This window comes from Pseudorasbora parva, chromosome 24 (genome assembly GCF_024679245.1).
Source record: "Pseudorasbora parva isolate DD20220531a chromosome 24, ASM2467924v1, whole genome shotgun sequence".
In the NCBI taxonomy this organism is placed as follows: Eukaryota; Metazoa; Chordata; class Actinopteri; order Cypriniformes; family Gobionidae; genus Pseudorasbora; species Pseudorasbora parva.
Window position 1 is genome coordinate 19,209,267 of NC_090195.1, and position 22,247 is coordinate 19,231,513.

At 36.9% G+C, this 22,247-nt stretch overlaps 1 protein-coding gene across 2 annotated transcripts in view; it reads right to left on the reverse strand.

The window, feature by feature from the left end:
• dok6 (docking protein 6) overlaps positions 1–14,711 on the reverse strand; it is a 167,252-nt gene extending 152,541 nt beyond the window's left edge. Inside the window, exon 1 of one of the 2 annotated variants that reach the window (XM_067435477.1) lies at positions 14,429–14,711. In XM_067435477.1, coding sequence (XP_067291578.1) covers positions 14,429–14,494 — 66 coding nt within the window. In that variant the 5' untranslated portion in view covers positions 14,495–14,711. The remainder of the gene's footprint in view (positions 1–14,428) is intronic. The other variant, XM_067435476.1, reaches the window with a different exon arrangement.
• Between the last annotated feature and the right edge of the window lie 7,536 nt (positions 14,712–22,247).

The window sequence follows — 22,247 nt, forward strand, 5'->3', positions numbered from 1 at the left end:
CCAGACATGATGCTTGCCATTCAGGCCAAAAAGTTAAATCTTTGTTTCATCGGACCAGGTAATTTTTGTTATTTGGTAAGGTTCTTCTCTCTCCACAGATAAATGCTGGAGCTCTGTCAGAGTGACCATCAGGTTTTTGGTCACCTCTCTAACTAAGGCCCTTCTCCCCTGATCGTTCAGTTTGACCGGACGGCCAGCTCTAGGAAAAGACGTGGTGTTTCCAAACTTTTTCCATTTATGGATGAAGGAGGCCACTCTGCTCATTGTGACCTTCAAATCTGCAGAAATATTTCTGTACCCTTCCCCAGATCTGGGCCTTTGTACAATCCTGTCTCAGAGGTCTACAGACAATTTCTTAGACTTCATGTCTTGGTTTGTGCTCTGACATGCACTACTAACTGTGGTACCTTATATAGACAGATCTGTGAATTTACCACATGGACTCTAATCAAGTGGTAGAAACATCTCAAAGATGATTTGTGGAAACAGGATGTATTTGAGCGTCATGGCAAAGGATTTTTTCAATTTTTTATTTTTAATACATTTGCAAAGATTTCAAAGAAACTTCTTTCATTTTATCATTATGGGGTAATGTTTGTAGAATTGAGGAAACAAATAATGTATTTTGTATTAAAATTTTGTAATAAGGTTGTAACATAACACAATGTGAAAAAAGTGAAGTGTTGTGAATACATTCCGGATGCACTGCATATATGTAGAAATGATTAGCAGAGACCTAAAGCACTTAAATGCACCAGTGCACACAGGAAATATCTATTCTGTGTCATTACATGCTTATTTTTATACTCGCTTTTCTCTAAAAGAATGAATTTGATTCATGATTCAGGATAACCCATGCATAACAGCCTGGTTTCAAAAGGAAATCAAAGCCAAGTGTCTACAAAACATTCTGCGAGCTAGACAATGGATGACAAAAGGAGATCATTGACTGCAATCATTCAATTGTCATACTGTAAATGGAGGACTGTGGTCAACAATTTGCAGCTCAAGAACCCCTAATGGAATAGAAAGATCACGCAGACCTGTAAGGAAGCTTTTATCAAGAAGAACCACAGTAGCCTACAAATTCACAATCTTATATGAATCTCCATTCCAGGGAATATATTTCATCATATTCATGACATATAATTTTGTTCCAGGCAATGTTCCCTTAAATTACATGTTGTCTTTACTGTCTAGGCCATTTGTCTTCCCTGCATCTCCTACCAATAAATTTCTTAGAAAAAAAAAAAAAGTTTTTGCCAAAATGAAAATTGTGCCTAATAAAAGGCAGAATTCATTCTACTGCGCAATGAAACGCTTTATATTCATCAAAAAAGATTTGGCTGAGCAGCCATCTCTTTGCTCATTATAGTCTATTGCATTTATATGAGGGTGACTGCTATTTCTCAACATAATGCCTGTGGCATATATGTGTGAGGGACTGTTCATCATTCTGGCAGATATGACAAAGCAGAATGGGCAACCATTAGCTAAACACTAGATTTGATGGTACAGAGCGGGCAGCAAATCTCCAAAATAAGCCATCTGAAAAAAAAATAATAATAATAATCAGAAAACTATTTTTCTACTTGTAAATAACTAGTTTTAAAAGGCCGGACAACACCTTCACAGATTATTTGGACTTCTACTAAGCCTTTAGCTTTAGAGAAATTTCGAACCAAAGACTGACAGCATTATGGATTCGTGGAAAGCTGTTTGCATAACTTAGTGCAGGGATCAGGTGCTTAGTAAGTGGCTCTGCAATTAAAACAGAGCATGAAAACTCCCACGTACACACTCGGTCAGCTAAACTACACTTTGCTGAACTGACTTTTGCACTTGGGGCAAGATACAAACAGTATCAGCCTTCTGCAGTTAATGATGAAGGGTGTTATTTGTTAGGTTAAATATGACCTCAAACACTAACACAGCATGATATTAACATTGTGATCTTTAGAAGTAAAAAAATATGTTTTAAGAAATAATTACAGCTGGCTAGTGCAAATTGTAATTACTGTATTTTTACAGTTTGTGAAAATAAAAAATATTAAACAATTGTTCCAAACAAATCGTCGCTGCCCGATGAAACTCATGCATGTCCAAAACGGTTACTTTTTTTAGGAAGTAAAAAAAACCCACTGTATTTCAAAAGCAGTTGAATGTAGCATTGTCATACTTGGTACGGCATTTTTACATGTAACCATATTCTTGCCAGTGCAATGATATAATCCACATTTGACCAAAAGTTGAGTTTAAATGGACATGCGTGCATATTTTACAGTAACGGTGGTTGATACACATTCTTCCGATCATTAATCAGTATGGCCAAGTCGCGTTTCATATTTCACATTCATTTTCAGCGTTTATTTGCGCATCTTCTCAATTAACAACGGCTCTGTGTAGTAACAGCTGCTCTATGTGAAATCACGCACCTGAGGGAATTTACCGCTGATTAGAAACCCGGGCTTTACTGACTAGATGCGCATTAACGATCGGCCGGTCGTGATCGGAGCAGCCCTACATCATGAAATGTCTCAGTTTTCAATTTTTTTTAAATTATTATTCAGATTGAAGATTGTTGCACATAACACATTATCAATAACGGTATCTAAAATACAGAAATAATTTGTGTAGTAGTAAGCAAGAGGGGTGTTCCTGTTGTTCCCAAAAATCAGCATGGGAAAACAGCATGACTCCTTCAATTTTTACGGTTATGATTACGGTTTATTTTAGTTCCTGTTTTCCTGGTCTATTTAGTTTTGGTTTCCTGGGTTACTGATTATGCCCTGGTTGCTTATAATTTGCACCTGTCTTTACCTATATTCACATTGTATTTATACTCCTTGTTATGTTCAGTCCCTTGACGGTTCTCATTTAATTCTTCTTCATCTTCGTGCATGCAGACTACACGTTACATCAATAAATAAGAAGTTCAATAAATAAGTTAAGTAGGCAAAAGATAGAAAGATAAAATGTAGTCTGTAAATTTAATTTGGTGTAAAACAGACATGACAGTATGAAAACATTTTAGTCAAAAATAAATAAATAAATAAAAGTGAAAAAAGTATCACTGGCCTTCTGCATCTTATCTTGTAATACAGAAACATATTATAAACTTTGAAACTGTCCAGAGGCACATAGTGTCCTTACACTAGGGTCATAACTACACATAACTGTACATGGTGTATGAAATGATGAGGAAAAGAATAAAGTCTAGCTATACTATGGATTGTGGTTTATCTGAGGGTACAAAGTAGCATGAAAAACACATTTTCGCTTCTGGCAGAGGAAAGCAGATAGCATGTCCACATAGCAAATTCTCAGAGGCCTGAAGCATCAAGAACTTTCTCAGCTTGAGAGCAGGTGGGGGGATGGGGGGGGGTATAAAAAAGAAAACCGAGATGTTCTGTGGGAAAGTGAGTGATAGAACAGTGAAAAAAAAATGCCCTGCGGAAAACAAAACCCCAAAAGTGTGTTCAATGGGCCATGCTATCATGACTGGGGCTGGGCTGGCCAAATTGGGTGCTGTTGCTTTAACCAAGGCGCATACTGTACTGTTCTGAGCTCAGAGACACTAGATTGCAGAATGACTAGAGATGAGCAAGACCCAGGAGACACAGACATGATTAATGCGTGCCAAATGATTAGAAGACGGCTGGGTGAATGGACCTCTGTTACATTCATTCAGAGGTGAAAACTTTCCATATAAATGGAAAGAGTCTCAGAAGACTAGAAGCCATACAACAGTGTTTTACAGGGTATGCTACTCATTAAGTAAGACTTGGACATTTTATCATCTCTCCTTCTCTGAGAATATATGATTTAGACCATAGGACAGATGTGATAGGACTGGTAAATTTTGATAAAGACAGGTTTGGAAGCAATAATGCAAATAGACCTGCAAAGATTGTAAGCTTTTAAACTTTTAAACTTATTTTTTTTAGCTTAACTGAACACTAAATACAAGACAGGAGGCCATCCCTCTGTGCACAAAGGATGCAAAGGCATAATGTAAGTATCATAAATGTGGTCCATTATAAAAGCTTTCATGTACTGCAAATTTTTTTCTGGACAAAATTTACTTCAAATAAAAACCAAAACAGCACAGTTTAGGGAAATAAATGTTTCAAATTGAAAATATATTTAATTTAAACCTTTAAATGCAATGGGACACCTCTTCAAATCATTGAATTCAGGTGTTCCAATCACTTCCATGGCCACAGGTGTATAAAACCAAGCACCTATGAAGGCTGCTTTTACAAAAATTTGTGAAAGAATCGGTCGCTCTCTGGAACTCAGTGAATTCAAGCGTGGTACTGTGATAGGTTGCCATCTGTGCAATAAGTCCATTTGTGAAATTCTCTCACTACTAAATATTCCACGGTCAACTGTTAATGTTATTATAACAAAGTGGAAGCAATTGCAGCAACTGAGCCACAAAGACCTCAAATCTTAGTATGGCCTTCAGATTAGCTCAAGGACAACTTCATGGAATGGGTTTGTATGGCCGAGCAGCTGCCTCCAAGCCTTACATCACCAAGTGCAATGCAAAGCTAAAGTCTAAAGCACACTGCCACTGGAGACGTGTTCTCTGGAGTGACAAATCACGTTCTCTGTCTGGCAGTCAGATGGACAAGTCCAGGTTTGGCGGTTGCCAGGAGAACGGTACTTGCCTGACTGCATTGTGTCAAGTGTAAAGTTTGGTGGAGGGGGGATTATGGTGTGGGGGTTGTTTTTCAGGATTTGGGCTTGGTCCATTATTCCAGTGAAAGGAACTCTTAATGCTTCAGCATACCAAGACGTTTTGGAAAACTTCATGCTCCCAAATTTGTGGGAACAGTTTGGGGATGACCCTTCCTGTTCCAACATGACTACGCACCAGTGCACAAAGCAAGGTCCATAAAGACATGAATGAGTTTGGTGTGGAGGAACTACAAATGTGCCTCTAGAAGAATCAGATCTTTCAATAAACACACTCCTAAACCTTGTGGAAAGTCTTCCCAGAAGAGTTGGAGCTGTTATAGCTGCAAAGGGTGGGCCAACTCCATATTAAACCCTACGGATTAAGAACGGGATGTCATGAAAGTGGGATGTGCATGAAAAGGCAGGCATCTCAAAACTTTAGTCTATATATATATATATTTGCATTATCCACATTATTCCCTACTATATGGTATTCATAGTACTCATTAAAGAGTAGGCAAAAGTACCCAGATGACCTACTACTTTCAGCAAGATTCTGAACCAGCAGTAACTTCATGAGCAATTTGAGCTACAGTAGCTCATCTGTTTTATCGGATAAGAGCTGCAGTTTGACCCATTAGAATTCATCTAACCATTAGAATTTGGCCCTTGTCAAACTTGCTTAAATCCTTACGCTTGCACATTTTTCCTGCTTCTAACATATCAACTTTGAGGACAAATGTTAACTTGCCGTTAACTTTCACTTTATTAGGTATACCTTGCTTGTGCCGGGTTGGACCCCCTTTTTCCTTCAGAACTGCCTGAATTTTTCATGGAGTAGATTGAATCCATCCTGCCTTGTATCAATACTTTAGGCTGCTGGTGGAGTAATGCTGTAATGTGATATCTTCTTGGCACACTTTGAGCCCTTTAGCACCAATTGAGCATCGTTTAAACACCATAGCCTACCTGAATATTGATGCTGACAATCTCCATACCTTTATGACCACAGTGTAGCCATCGTCTGATGGCTACTTCTCAAGCTGGTTTCTTGAACATGGCAATGAGTTCACTCACTATACTAAAATTGCCTCCACAGTCACCAGACCTTTGGGATGTGGTGGAATGAGAGCTTCACATAATGGATGTGCAGCCAACAAATCTGCAGCAACTGTGTGATGCTATCATGTTGTCAATATGGACCAAAATCTCAAAGGAATGTTTCCAGCACCTTGTTGAATCCGTCCCACAAAGAATTGCGGCAGTTTTGAAAGCAAAAGGGTGCCTAATCTGATAGTAGTAAGGTGTATCTAATAAAGTACTTTTTTTGTCATAATGGTTGTGCAACAAACAGAACAAAATTAAATGCATCATTTAGTGATAACCTTCACATTCTGTGTGTTGTTAAATGGTCAATGATTTGTTAAGATGGTTGAGATTTTCAGTGAATAAGAGTGACTTAAATTTCAATGTTTCTCATATAAAGCTACAGCTTTAGAAGACTTGAAATATAATGTTATGGACTATAGTACTTTTATGGTGAGGCTTTGTTTGTCATTTTGGAGCTTGTCATCCACAGTTCTCAAATCACTTTCATTATAGTGGGAAAAATGCCTAGGATATTCCTCAGTAATTCACTTTTGTCTTCTACAAAAGAAAGCTTGAAGAGGGTGAGTAAATATTGACAGAATCTCTGTGTGAACTCTTCCTTTATAACATGAAAAGGTGACAAGCTTCAGTCTAGAAGTCTGCGCTCAGCTAAGAAGTTGGCAAAGATAAAGGGCTCTTTTCAGATTCAACATGACTATTCAGTCTGAAGATTGGCTAAATGGCAGATCTCGAATGGCCTTGGATGAAAAACATCTGACTATCAACAGGAGAGTGTAAAGCTTTTCCAAATTTTTGCCCTTTTGCTCTTTCAATATTATTTAAAACTTCTAGACAGCACATGAACACAGTATAAAATACATAACATCTCAGAGTGTTGTGATACAAAATGCATCCAAAGCATAATAAAATGAGTGAACGAGAACATAAAATGACAGACAGCCCTGGCTCACTCAATATTGAAGAACCTAAACAATCAGTTATGCCACACACATCCATGACAGCTAATAGTAATGTTTGCTCCCGTTCAAAACAAAAGTGTGTTTTGTAATTAAAAACAGCAGGGATCGATGATGTGAAATGTTGGAGTGAAGACTGAGAGGAGATTTATCTGCGAGAGAAATGGCACAATAGTGCAGCATTATTCACTCTGAATAACATTTGCTGCTTCTGCTTCAGTGGGGGGTAATTCATCAGCCCTAATAAGAGCCTCCAATTTGTCTTCCGCTCTTTGTTTGAATCAATTTGATGAAAGCTGGATAAACACTATTAGCATTAACATGAAAACAGAATTGGTATATGGCATAGTAACATGTAACGTAGTAGTTGCGCACATAAAAGACACTAGGAAAAATGATGCAAAATGCTGTTAGATAATAAGCATCCATACAGTACAGAGCATCAATGGTCACAAAAGAACTGGTGTGCACACTAGGTTTAGTTAGCACATAGTTAAAATAAAATATTTGCACAGTGTGGATGTAAATGTTTAAAGGGGTGGTTGCATGCGATTTTTACTTTTTTAACTTTAGTTAGTGTGTAATGTTGCTGCTTGAGCATAAACAGTATCTGCAAAGTTACAGCGCTGAAAGTTCAATGCTAACAGAGATATTGTCTTTTAAAGTTATGGCAGTTTATTGCCTACAAAAACATCTGGTTTGGACTACAACAAGCTTCTTCCCGGGTTAGTGACATCATAAACCCTTGCTAGTCACCACAGATGTGACTCCTGCCCATAATGGTAAGAGGCGTGGCGTGACATTTGGCCATCTAACCAATCTAAGACCATCGCGTTTTTCGGAGGGATGGGCTTCATAGAAGCAGGAAGCAAACGAGCCGTTCAAAGAACAGTGGAGACAGCGGTGTGGAATAAAGGTAAAATAGAAGAAAAATATGTTGTTAAAAAAAAGAAGTAGCATAAAGACATGTTATACTGCGGCCCATAAACATAACCATGCCTAGAAATAAACACGGAACCACCCCTTTAAGGTATAATTCCTTATTAAAATGGCCCAAGCTAGGTTTGCTGCGATAGTTAATGTTACCGTGGTGTTCAGACAATGGTGGAAGATTTAGGTTCAAAGTGAAATTTGGCAATATTTTGGATTGAAACCCAGTGTTTGAAACCCACCATTGTTAAAGGGTTACTTCGACCAAAAATTTAAATTAGCACTTGGTTTACTTACCCTTAAGTCATTCTAGGTATATATGACATTCAGTTTTTCCAAAGTCCTGGCTCCTCCAAGCTTAATAATACAGTGAGCTCATTTATGAAGTCCCTAAAAGTGCATCTATCCATCATATAACTGCTCCACACCGCTCCAGGAGGTTAATAAAGGCCTTCTGAAGTAAAGTGGTGTGTGTATGTGTGTGTGTGTGTGTGTGTGTGTGTGTGTGTGTGTGTATGACAAATATCCATATTTAAAACTTTATAGACTTAAATAACTAGCTTCCGGCGGTCAACTGTGCGTGAGTCGACTTGCGCACAAAGAGTAACCCCTAACGGTAAGATTTGTTTTGCTCCATCCTCTTCTGCATTCGTCAATACATCACGCGTCAAGGGTTCAAGGGTTACTCGTTAAACGATACGTATGGCAATCCGCCGGCCTTAGTTATTTTTATCTATGCATTTTTAAATATGGATATTATTCTTACACAAACGCGGCACTTTGCTCCAAAGGCCTTTTTTAAGTCCCCAGAGCCGTGTGGAGCAGTTATATGATGGATAGATGCACTTTTAGGGACTTAATAAACGAGGCAACAGTTAACTGCTATTATTAAGCTTGGAAGAGCCAGGACTTTGGAAAAACTCAAATTTTATTTGTCTGCAAGAATAATGTCATATACTTGAGGGTGAGTAAATCATGGGCTAATTTTCATTTTGGGGTGAACTAACGCACCGGACGCGAAGCTCAGCGCAGCATATTTCACACCGGATATGCATTATATACGCGCAAGCTCAATTTTAAAAACGACTTCTGACAGAAGAGCTGCACGATGGGGGTATCTTGTAGCACAGGGTTAAATCAGAATGTACATTGACAACCTGAGGGAAATATAATATAAATTCAATATATAACCTTTTAAAGGCGCTCTGTGGTGCGGCAGGATTTTAACTTCCTGAGTCGCCGCGGACAGGCGCTGAATGCAGCCGGCGCCTGGCGGTGTGTGTACACTCATTGAAAACAATGTGTTCAAATTTTAAAGGCACGGCGCAGCACTGAGCATCGCACCGGACGCGAAGCTCAGCGACGCGGCACGTCTTTAAAATATTGAGCACCCCCATATTGCCAAAATGGTATGAGCCTCGTTTCATAACACCCGCGAAGATTCGACTGAGAGATCGGGGGTCGAATCCGGCTCTGCATATCGATGCACCGAATCTTCGACTTTTCGGGGTCACCCCTTTTGTTGTTACAGGGTTTGAAATTCAGCGCGCGATTGCGTGTATTCCACATAAATGTACTCATTCCCACAGATATTTTTGTGCTAACACCCAAAGTGTGGCACATAAAGCCACCTCTCTGTAATAAATGGAGTTCTATTTCTAATATTAGATATACTATAATATTAGAATTACTAGAATACTAGTACTTAAACAGTCAAATACAGTCAAAATAATGATGACTCCTAGCGAGTATCACGTAAACACATTGAGAAAGAAAACGCATGTGTAACAGTATAATGGATCTGTGCGTGAGGTCTTAAAGTGACAGCAGCCGAATATACATGCTACTAAATTATGAGATAATATTGAAAATATCTATATGTCAGTTTTTCCCCATGGTATTGAATTCAAAATTGTGGTCAGTGACAATTCTGAGTGGCTAGTAACTTTGTAAAACAGCTAGCTACAGTGGCTGTTGAGTAAAAAAGTGAGTTCCAAACCCTGGTTACAAACCTACGTATGTTAGTGCTGGAAGTAGGACTGGAATTACTGATGACACGTTTCCGGAGGTTCTTTCTACTGGAAGACAATCACTTGTGCACTTGGATTACATTCACACAAACAGCCATACTACTCACTACATGAAAGGTAATATCCGAAAAAGCATAACGGAAAACAACTTTGAAAAATATTTAAAATAATATTTAAAATAAATATCAAATTGCAAAATGTTAGCTGATTGACATGACATGTCTGAACAGTGAGACCATGTATACCTATTAGATGGGCTTTACTTTCATTGTCCAGAACCTCGTGTTATAGTCTGATCTCCGTTAAACATTAATCTCTGGCATTACTAAACTGCCTGTAGGTTAAGAGACAGATGACAAAACACAGTTATCAAATATGGGTCAAGCACTGGCTTGCAACAACAGCTTAAATAAGATTACAGTTCTGCTGGTAGTGTTGAGAGGAAGGCCGCTTTAAGTCGACCGCTTCAGGGTAAGCCTGGTTGATTCTCTATGGATTCACAATGCATTATAAGGCTATTTGTAAGTGTCATAAACAGTGACTTTCAAGGCCAACAAAGACAACATAAACAGATGACATGTGAAAATATCCAAGGTTAAAGGGCATTTCAGAAAGGACAGAGTTTACATAGACAATGCCTGTAAAGTAATGCTAAACACTTTTCCTAAATACGGTTTGGTCTTTTGTAAAGCATTTTCTTTTTTCTTTTTCTTTTTTTTTGGGGGGGGGGGGGGATTAGATATGTCCAACAAATTAATTATGAAAAAAATGCCTGGTTTCACAGACAAAGCTTAAGCCTACTCCCTGACTAAAATGCATGTTTGAGCCGTCTTAACTGAAAGCAACTTGCATATCGTAAAATATATCAGTGCTATTGTTTTGTCTCAAGATGAGCATCAGTAATGTTTTATTTTATGTTTATATGGCACATGTATAAAAGCTAGTTAAATAACCTAATTTAACTAAATGATCTAACTTAATTTTGTTTAATATAAGCCCAGTCTGTGAAACCAGGCCTAAATGAAAGTAACCCCCTTAAATTAATGAAGTTGGCCATCCCATTGTTGGCCATTGTTTTGTTTTTTTAAAGAAAGTAATACTTTTATTTAGCAAGGATGCATTCAATTAATCAAAAATGACATAAGGACATTTATATTTCAAATAAATGCTGTTCTTTTAAAATTTATATTCATCACAGAATCATTGGGAAAAAATGTATAAGGTTTCTAAGCACAAATGTTTTCAGCATTGATAATAAAAATATTATGTTGAATTATTATTAATATCATTACAATATTTATTGAGCATCAAATCCGCATATTAAAATGATTTCTGAAGAATCATGCGACACTGAAGACTGTAATCAAATTCAGCTTTGCCATCATAGGGAAAAATATTATTTAAAAAAAGATTAAAATAGAAAAATGTTATTTTAAATGGTAATAATATTTAGCATTTTTTACTTTTGATCAAATAAATGCAGCCTTGGGTGAGCATTAGACTTCTTTCAAAAGCATTAAAACATCTAACGGACCCCAAATCTTTAATTGTATATAAAGGTGTAGTGTTTAATATTTATGAGGATTATTGACAGAAATGCAATATAATATACATAACTATGTTTTCAGTGGAAGACCTTAAGTAATGAACCGTTATGTTTTTATTACCTTCGAGCGAGCCAATTCTACGGGTCCCCTTACAGTGAAATCGCCATTTTGCACCGCCATATTTCTACAGTAGCCTTAAATGGACAAACTGCTCTACAGAGTGCTAGCTACTCTCTGCTGTCTCAGATGACAACATCTTTGTTCTGTGTCGGCGGCCACCGTAGCTTCTCTGAAAGGGAGGGGTGAGCAGTGGGTGGTTGCAATTCATAACCTCACCTCTAGATGCTGATAAAAGTGCACCTTTAACTCATTAGAAAATGCTTTAATTTGTAGTAGTAATATCTGTATACGTCAACACTTTTCCTGTGTTATTGCAAAAAAAGAACAAAAAAGATCAAAGAAATATTTGTTCCCAGCTCACCCATACTGAGTGACAGCTTAATTTGAATAAATAAATTAAAAAATGCAGCTCATATAATATTGACCTCCTGTGGTTGTACAATCAACAATTTCTAGAGGTTAAGCTTCTTACTGAAAGCGGGAGAAAAAAATGTTGCATGTCCTATTTAGTGTCAAAAAAAGTGACTTCTTTTTTTACCTTTTTACCCCATTTAGTTTTTAATTTGCATTACATTTCTAGGTCTCCGAAAACTGAGAAAGAGTGGAGAGGGAAAACAGGAGGAACAGAGAGAGACATCAGAGGGAAACCCTAAGTTGATCCTGCTGTTCAAAACATGATCCTCTCACAAAAAAAAAAAAAAAAAACTGTGCCAGCACTGATGAGACAAGTAGTCCTTCCCTCTAAAGCAGTCTTCAAAAGAGCAGCTGCCCGTTTCATCAGCATATTTTATCAGATGAACAGATTACACTCAAATAGATACAAATGGCTGATAAAGACCAGTAATAGAGGCTTTTTGAATATGAGTATAAGCATTTTAAACCTTACTCTCCTGCTGTTTTCTATCAGATGATTATCATCAACATTTATACTATATTCATATAATAGCTAAAGGTTTGGTTATATTTTTACACAGATGTGTGTCAAATGAGAAAATGCCAGAGGTGCAGAAGACCGTGAGTTCAAAGGGCATTGTGTCTATGTGAGAAGGTCAGTTAATGTCAGGTGCGTTGAACTGTAAATTCATAAGGCAGGGGTTTACATGGATATCAAAGCAACGTACACACTTTTTTTAACATTCATTCCGTTCAATTAACGACAAATGCAGCAATGAAGATGTACCGCACATAATGGAAAAATAATGAGAGCCGTTATATTTCTTCGCAGTACAATTAGATGCTAATTCTATGCTCTGCAAGCAAGAACAATGCAGTAGATGTGGCAATACTGAGCAGTTTCCTTTATTTTAGTTTCAATAAGATGTGACCACTATTGTATATTTACAGGCTAATGTGAAACCGAAATGCAGCTGGTAAGTTTATATATGACCAATAAAAATCAACACGCAACATGAAGCTGCACTTCAAATAATGCGTTTAGAGTAAGCCCACACTATGGAAGCAATATCTGTGGAAATACACTTTATCTCACATCTCATATACCATGTCTACCTTGGTCAGATCCTCACTGAAACATCAAGTATTGATTAGAACATTCAGTTTATATTTTATTGCTTAAATGGACTCAAAATTATGACAAATACATTTTGTATTATTTGTTAATTTATTTATAGCATAATAATACATTAATTATGTTAAAAGATATATATTAATATACAATACAGTAGCAGAATAAAAATTGTTACCACGTACTTTAACATTATGTTTTAAGTAAAACAAGTAAATAATACAAAATTAAGAAATTATATACCTTTCTTAATTAATTAATTTATTCAATTAAAAATAAATGGTAACACTTTACAATAGGGTTTCATTTGTTAAATACATTAGTTAACATGAACTAACAATGAAAAATGCTTTAAAGCATTTATTAATCTCAGTTAATGTCAATCTCAACATTTACTGATACGTTATTAAAATCAAAAGATGTATCTGTTAACATTAGTTAATGAACCTGAACTAACAACTTTACTGATTAACGTTAACAAAGATTAATGCGTACTCTAATGAATGTATTGCTCATTGTTGTTAATGCATTACTAATGGAACCTTATTGTAAAGTGTAACTACATAAAAATTTTATATATATATATATATATATATATATATATATATATATATATATATACACACACTTTCTTAAATATTACTATTTATTCTGATTCTATATTGTGTATAATGTACTCTACTGCATTGTTGTGTATATTGAAATTTATATATTGTATTGTATTATAGGTATTGCGATTCACACAAAAAAACTAATTTCATAAGAGAGAACTTTTGGCCAATAAACTTCAATAGATACTATTCAGCTGTAAACCCCTCATCAAACCCCATGTGCTGCTATAAAACTATAATCGACATAGTTTTCAACATACCATACGATTGCATAAGAAAGTGAATTTCTTTCTTGGTTGGATGAATTCACCTGCTGTATGGCACAGACCTGATGACCTACAGTACTCGCTCTGTTCACAGCTGCAGGATCAGGAGGACAATAAACAGATGATGCTGCACCTGAAAACTTGACTAATGTGTCTTCTCAAAGGCAAAGAAACTAATGAAGACAGCAGATTCTTCATTAACTTTTTAAAATGTAATAAACTTAATATATTTAACAGATAATGTGATTATAACTTTAAAATAAATCATATTTAAATAAATAAATAATACTGCTTAAAACAAATATGTCTGTTTGTGGTAAAACAATGTGATAAGTTTGGTTTAAACAACCTATATTTGCTCAGAGCACAAATAATAAGCCAATAAAGGGGTATTGTATAGTAATTATTAACTTGAGATGGATAACATCTGAGAAGGATACAGCTATAAGCTATACACTGATTAATACATATATGTTGAAAAAGGAATAACTGGTCATTAAGAATAAAACAAAAAGTAGCATGAGTTGCTCGTGCGCATTGATAGCATTTTCTTGGTCAGCGCGCGCTCCCTAAAGCCCTTTGTAAGTACAGATGCCCCAAAATTACTGACCACACAGTAACGTCCAGCAGATATTGATTATACTCACCCCCAATTTCTTACTCCGAATCCTCACGTAGCCCTGCTTCACTATATCGTTGAAGTTTGAAGCCATCCTAACAGCCTCTCTGTCCTCGTCCCCCGTCTCGGCTGCGAGTCCCCTCAGAAGTCACTACGACATTCAGTCCTCAAACAACCTGCCTCGGTGTCAGTGTCAGTGCCAATGCTGCCGCCGCCGCTGCTGCTGCTGCTGCTGCTCGGGCAACCGGCTCGAACGGCTCATTCCACAAGAGAATAGGGAGACAGCGCGCGTCAGATGATTTAATTCAGTGAAGAAGAGTGCAGCTTCCTGGAATGCACCATGAGACGGCTGTCAGAGGGGTGGATGCAGACAGTGAACTACTTACTTGAGTAAAATGATTTCATTCATTCATTCATTCATTCATCCATTCGTTCGTTCGTTCACTCATTTATTAGTATTAGGAGTTTATATGTAAAGGAATATGTTAAATTTCACTTTCACACAGGGAATTTTCTTTCGGAGTGGATATCAGAAATTAACAGCTGCATATTATAAAAAAGGAATTTACTAAAGAAAAATCTGTTTCTGTTTATATATATATATATATATATATATATATATATATATATATATATATATATATATATATATATATATATAATGTGTTGTGTTGTGTGTGTGTGTGTGTGTGTGTGTGTGTGTGTGTATATATATATATACAAAAGGGGGAACAAACACAATATTAAGTCATAATGTTATGCCTGGTCGGTGTTTGTGTAGCCTATATGTATATATATAACATTATGACCTAATATTGTGTTGTTCCCCCTTTAGCTGCCAAAACAGCCCTGACCCATCGAGGCATGGACTCATCACTGACTGTGGGTACTTTACACTGGACTTCAGGCATTTTGGCATTTCCTTCTCCCCAGTCTTCCTCCAGACTCTGGCACCTTGATTTCCGAATGACATGCAAAATTTGCTTTCATCCGGAAAAAGTACTTTGGACCACTGACCAACAGTCCAGTGCTGCTTCTCTGTAGCCCAAAGTGGCTTGACCTGGGGAATGCGGCACCCGTAGCCCATTTCCTGCACACGCCTGTGCACGGTGGCTCTGGATGTTTCTACTCCAGACTCAGTCCACTGCTTCCACAGGTCCCCCAAGGTCTGGAATCGGTCCTTCTCCACAATCTTCCTCAGGGTCCGGTCACCTCTTCTCGCTGTGCAGCGTTTTTTGCCACACTTTTTCTTTCCCACAGACTTCCCACTGAGGTGCCTTGATACAGCACTCTGGGAACAGCCTATTCGTTCAGAAATTTCTTTCTGCGTCTTACCCTCTCGCTTGAGGGTGTCAATGATGGCCTTCTGGACAGCAGTCAGGTCGACAGTCTTACCTATGATTGCGGTTTTGAGTAATGAACCAGGCTGGGAGTTTTTAAAAGCCTCAGGAATCTTTTGCAGGTGTTTAGAGTTAATTAGTTGATTCAGATGATTAGGTTAATAGCTTGTTTAGAGAACCTTTTCATGATATGCAAATTTTTGATTTTTTTTAAATTTTGGGATATATATATATATATAAAAAAATCAATCAATTTGCTTTGTGGTGCGTAAATACATTTCATAATTCCATATAATAAAATAAAATATATATTTTTTAATATATATATATATATATATATATATATATATTAAAAAATATATATTTTATTTTATTATATGGAATTATGAAATGTATTTACGCACCACAAAGCAAATTGATTGATTGTTTGACTTATTGATTAACTGATTATTTATTGATTCATTATTTAAAAGAATGGTATTTAGGGAGGGGGATATCAGTTATTGTCCTAAACACATGTATTTTTTTCTGTAAGCAAAATATGAATTCTAATTTCTTTTTTAATGTGAGGGTGAAGTATAAAATATCACTGCATGTTATTATAAATTATGTTATTATAAGCATGACCCAAACATAGCACACATTAAGTAATCCCACAAGTTGAGATGTTAAAAGGTGAAACTATATGTGATATCTTTAAACATTTCGAGACTTCATGTTCATTCATTAGCAAAATACAATTTTGCTTTCACATGAGAATTATCTTTCTACAATAAAAGGATAGTGATAACTAGTGGATGGGAGATTTGTTTTGTTGATTGGATCCTTGGGATTAAAAGATCAAAGCAGATCAAAAGCAAATGAGAAAAAAAAGAAAAGATTCGGATGGGATGTTATATTCATATATTAGAGCGTGCTGAAGCTCCACTGGCACAAATGCTGAAAACGCCTGCAAAAGCCTCCTCCTTTAATCCTACTTTATGGAGACGCCCTTTTGCCTGTGGAAAAATGCCAAAACCAATTTGATACAGCTGATGACACAGTTACACGCGTGAGAGGGTTTTCTGCTTCTCTCGTGACAATGAAAGATGTTATGTGAATGAAGATCACTCACATTACTAAAGTCATATGGTAAAATGGATCAGGCATAAATCCACATGGGTGATCACATAATTTGATATTTTCAGTAAAGTATAAATATAAATATTTATTAGTTTGTCTCTCTGTCTATCTTACCATATTGTCATACACCCATTCCACTAACACTGGAGTAAAAAAAGCTAGTTAATTTGAGAGCTGTCATTTTTCATTAGTTTATTTTGTTCTGAGGCATAACAATATGCCACTGCTTCTCAGTTATTTTTCCATTTCTCTTGGCTGTGAAAATGACATTAAATACATTAAAACATTTCATTAAAATGAAAGAGAATGCTGCAAATGTGTGTTACTCAATGGCACCACATTTTATATGAGACAATGAGCGAAACAAAAGTTGTCCAATGACATTACCCTCATTTTTTTAAACTATTATTGATTAATAAAGCATTATTTTTTTTTATTAAATCATTAAGCATTCGTAAAACATTAAACAGTTCATGCATATACAATGACTTGTTGAAAACACCTCTTGAAGAACATGCTTAACCTTTCTGAATTAAAGTCATTTTTATATTTTTTAGGTCAGCATTTAACTTAAAAATATATTAAAAATGTTTTTTTGAATAATGATTATCTGTAAACTGTTGGAATCCAACATGTAAGGAAAGCATGTTACTTATTTCTACTTGATTGTTATAACATTTGGCTGGTCCAATAAATAAAAATTTAAAGGGGTGGCAAAACACGATTTCCCTTTTTTAACTTTAGCTAGTGTGTAACGTTGCTGTTTGAGCATAAACAACACCTGCAAAGTTACAATGCTCAAAGTTTAAAGCAAAGGGAAATATTTGGTTTTAAAGAAATCCATTTCTAAGGACTACAGCAAACGTCCGATTGGGAACTACAGAATTTTCCTCTAGACATCAGCAGCTCTAATATTTACATAAACCCCTCCTCCGCGAATATTAAATAAGGAGGGCGAGGCCATTTTTTATTGCTGTGGAGAAGAGTAGGCTGGAGTGCGCTAGGTGGTTAGCAATCAGAGCCCATTGCGTATTTTTGAGGGACCGGCTTCATAGAACCAGAAAAATATCAGACCATTTTTGAGAGGCAAAGCAGTGTACAATAAAAGTAATGTATGAAAAATAATGCATTTTTTAAAAACAAAGTATGAACACATGTCACAGTGCACCTCGCAAACACAATCAAGCCTTCAAAATAATGTGTTTTACCACCCCTTTAAATAAAAACTTTAGCTGAAAATGGTATAAAACCTTTCCAAAAATGCATGAAACCGACATAACATATATTACATATAAAATTTGTCAAATGCATGTGAAACAATCAACACTCACCTTGCTACTATTGGGTCAGCCTTTTTGCCTTCAGAATTGCTGTATTTTTTGTGGGACCGATTCAACAGGGTGCTTGAAACATTCCTTTGAGATTTTGGTCGATATTGACAACATGATAGCATGATGTGAATCTCTCGTTCCACCACATCCAAATGGTCTGGTGACTGTGGAGCCCATTACCATGTGATCATGTTACATTGCCATGTTCAAGAAACCAGTTTGAGATGATCTGAGCTTTGTGACATGGCATGTTATCCTTCTGGAAGCATACATCAAAAGATGGCTACACTGTAGTCATAAAGGAAAGGATATGGCAGTAATACTTAGATAGGCTGTGGTGTTTAAACAATGCTCAGTTGTATACTAAAGGGCTCAAAGTGTGTCAAGAAAATATCCCTCACACCATTACAGCCTGAACCGTTAATACAAGACAGAATGGATCAACGCTTTCATGTTGTTTACACCAAATTATGGCCCTACCATCTGATTGTCGCAGCAGAAATCGAGACTCATCGAGACCAATCTTCTATTGTCCAATTTTGGTGAGTCCAAGCAAATTGTAGCCTGTTTCCTGTTCTTTGCTGTCAGGAGTAACACCAGTGTGTTCTTCTGCTGCTGTAGCCCATCTGCTTAAATGTTTGACATAATGTGCGTTCAGAGATGCTCTTCTACAGACCTTGGTTGTAACCAGTTGTTATTTGAGTTACTGTGGCCTTTCTATCAGCTTGAACCAGTCTGGCCTTTCTCCTCTGAACTCTGGCACCAACACAGAGGGGGACTGTAACTAAACACATTTACATGAGTAGTACACTTTTTGAGTATCTGTACTTTCCTTGAGTATTATTATTTTTTAGAAACTTACGACTTTTACTTCACTACATTTGAAAGACAAATATTGTACTTTTTACTCCACAACATTTCTATCAAGGTCCTAGAAATCAAAAGTTGTTTCTGTAGCCGCTTTGAAAGTCAGGGGATGATTTTTTTCTTTAAAGGGGGGTGGGGGGGAACACTCAGTTTCAGTCAATCTCATGTCAATCTTGAGTACCTTTAGAGTAGTATTGCATCCTTCATATCTCCGAAAAGTCTTTAGTTTTATTATATTTATAAAAGAAATATAGGCTGTACCGAGTCTTTCAAAAGTCAAAAACACACTTCTTTGGTATGATTTGGTGAAGTCCTGTGACAGCAGTGACCGTGGAGATCCACTTTGCGACGCAACTGAAGCGATGTTGTGAAGCTTCCCGTCATTTCTGTGTTCAAATCGGTTCAAATGCAGCACTGCCTTCCCGGAATGCTGTGCTGAAGTGTTGAAGTCGCTTGATGTCACCCATAGGAATAAAGTGGAGCGCGGCGTGGACTATAACCGACATAAGTGTTCACGGACGACTGGATCTGCACCTGAGAGAGTGTTTATGGGCGTGCATTTCCTCTCTCGCTCTAGTCACGCTCGCGCGCACCCTACCGGGAGAAGAGCCCGTACGGCCCATACAAGGACCTTCCGCTCTATCAACGTCAAGTCGACCCATACTCGAAAAAAAACTCTCCGAAACTTGTGAGAAACCGGAAGGAGTATTTTTGACACAGAAATACTCCATCAAATGTCCAACATTAGTTTTTGAAACTTTGTCTATGTTTAGGATGGGAATCCAAGTCTTTAACAGTGTAAAAAGCTCAGTATGCATGCATGAAACAGCATTTCACCCCCCCTTTAAGCAGATCGTCTTGACCATGGGTCCGTCTCAATCAGTGTACCTAGATTCAGGTACTGGTATGGACAGTAAAGGAGGATGGCTCACTACACATTGGGAGATTGATGACTTTTTCCAGCAATGTGACAACGTCCTCATTGTACATCATTACTGGTATTTATGAACAACAGCAGAGCTTATATCTCTATGACGTTACTATTTACAGTTACTGTTACAGTTACAGTTACAGTTTTTCTCAGTCGCTTTGGTACATTTCTCAGATCAGAATTGAAATTATCAAAACTACCTGTTCAATTCTCACATCATTCTGTCACTTGTGTACATCAACAAAGCAGTTTCTAATTTCTTTGTTGCAAATGCTTTGGTACATCCATGCAAATGATTATGTACAATTCTCTGTTGTTTCCTACATTATCAGTTGCTTATGTCATGTTGATCAAAATGTATTATATTGGGTCTCTGTTGAATAGTCTCACCCCCACAACATTTAGGCACAAGCTCATAGCATAAGTCTTTACATGCAAAATGGTTGAACAAGTTATCATAATATGTCAAGCATATTTCTATACTTTCTATATTTCAATTAGACTTTTTTTCTAAATCTGTCCTGAATTGGTATATTGCTCCCAGGTGAATCTTGACTTTCTCTAACGAAGGTGCTTCTCATGAAACATCAACTAGCAGGTATATATACAGTATTTCTACAGCACCGCATGTACAGTTTTTCCTATGTTCACATTTCTTCTTTAGGTTTTTTTTTTGTGTGCTTTTCAGTGCTGTCTTTTCATTTTTGTATCTCAATGACATGTTCTGTCAATAAAATACAGTACAAACAGTAAGAGTGTAAATTTGTGTCTTTTTCATTCTCTTGCAATTACACTCACACATACACTAAGATGTAACTTACAATTGACAATAATTGTCATCAAAACTTTAGCAGAACATCCCTCCAGAGTAAACAGTTATACTGACAACATGACTAAACACTCTGACTGTCTTATCCAGGCACAATAACACAAGGACTTGTCATTCTGATGGCACTGGCATGTTCATTGACACAGATATTTACTTTTGAGAGATGAACTAAGGATTTTGAGTAAGAGAGTGGCTTTTGCAGGTTAGCCATGGTGTTTTGCTATTTGTACACATTGTTTTGAGAAATGCACTTACTGTATTGCAAATTGTGAGTTTGATTCGAGAAATGTTCCAAAGCGACTGAGAAAAACTGTAATTAGTCAAAGCGCCAGTGCATGGGCACACCAGTATCAGACAAATTTAGTCGGTTTTACTTAATTTTATAACGTCAATATTTACGCTTTGATTTCCAGAAGCTAAAATTGAGTAATAATATATAATTTTCACTTCTTGCCTGAACTAACTTTTTCATGTAGAAATGACATTTGTTTTTTCTGTGGTATATGTAACACAGAATCATTTTTTTGTATCAGTGTTGGAAGGATTCTGCAATTGAGACCATTCTGAAATGGTCGAATCCCTGATCAGTGCCCTGACTACTGAACTAGAGAGCTGATTGAGACGCACCCCACGACTACATGCCTAAATGCATTGGCTGAATCCTAAATCGCCCCCTATACCCTCAAATAGGTCATTATTGTAGGGGACAGCCATTTGTTGGGGTGTCCGAAACCATAGTGGACGTTATTGATTGCACTCATTCAATCCCACATTGCACCGCAACAACGAGTGTACATTCTACAATGGCTGTCTGAATGCACTCACTTGTTTTCATTGACACCTTCAAGCGAACTCTATTATTGGACTTACTTTGGCTGCCATGTGATTGGCTGATTAGATATTTGTGTTAACGAGCATTGGAACAGGTGAGCCTCCAGTGAGTTAGAATAAAGCAACGATACCCTGACCTCAACAAAACGGCAGGTTATTCATTAGGCGTTCAGAAAGCACATCGATTTGCATTCAAGTCTCACAGCCAACATTTCATCTTTCTTTTTTTTGAAACAGACATGCAACCCTCAGAAGAACTACCTTTCACAGCAACTTTATTTGCAAGCCTTCCACTTACTGTAATGCATAAAAAATGAAATCTTCACTGTCCACCCTGAGGAGTCTGGTGTCATAGTTATGATTTATTCATAAGTGTTAAATAGGAAATGGTTTGAGGGCTTCTTTGACCTTCACTTTTGAGGTAACATACTTTAGCAGCTGCCTTTGAAGTATCTTACCCTCGCTGATGACGTAACTCGCCAATAAACGAAAGCTCCACACAACGTAGCCCTCGATGTATAAGGAGTCTGATAGCTGTCACTGAAGTTGACAATAAAGTCTTCAGTCAAAGATTGAACAACGCCTTCCACTGGAGG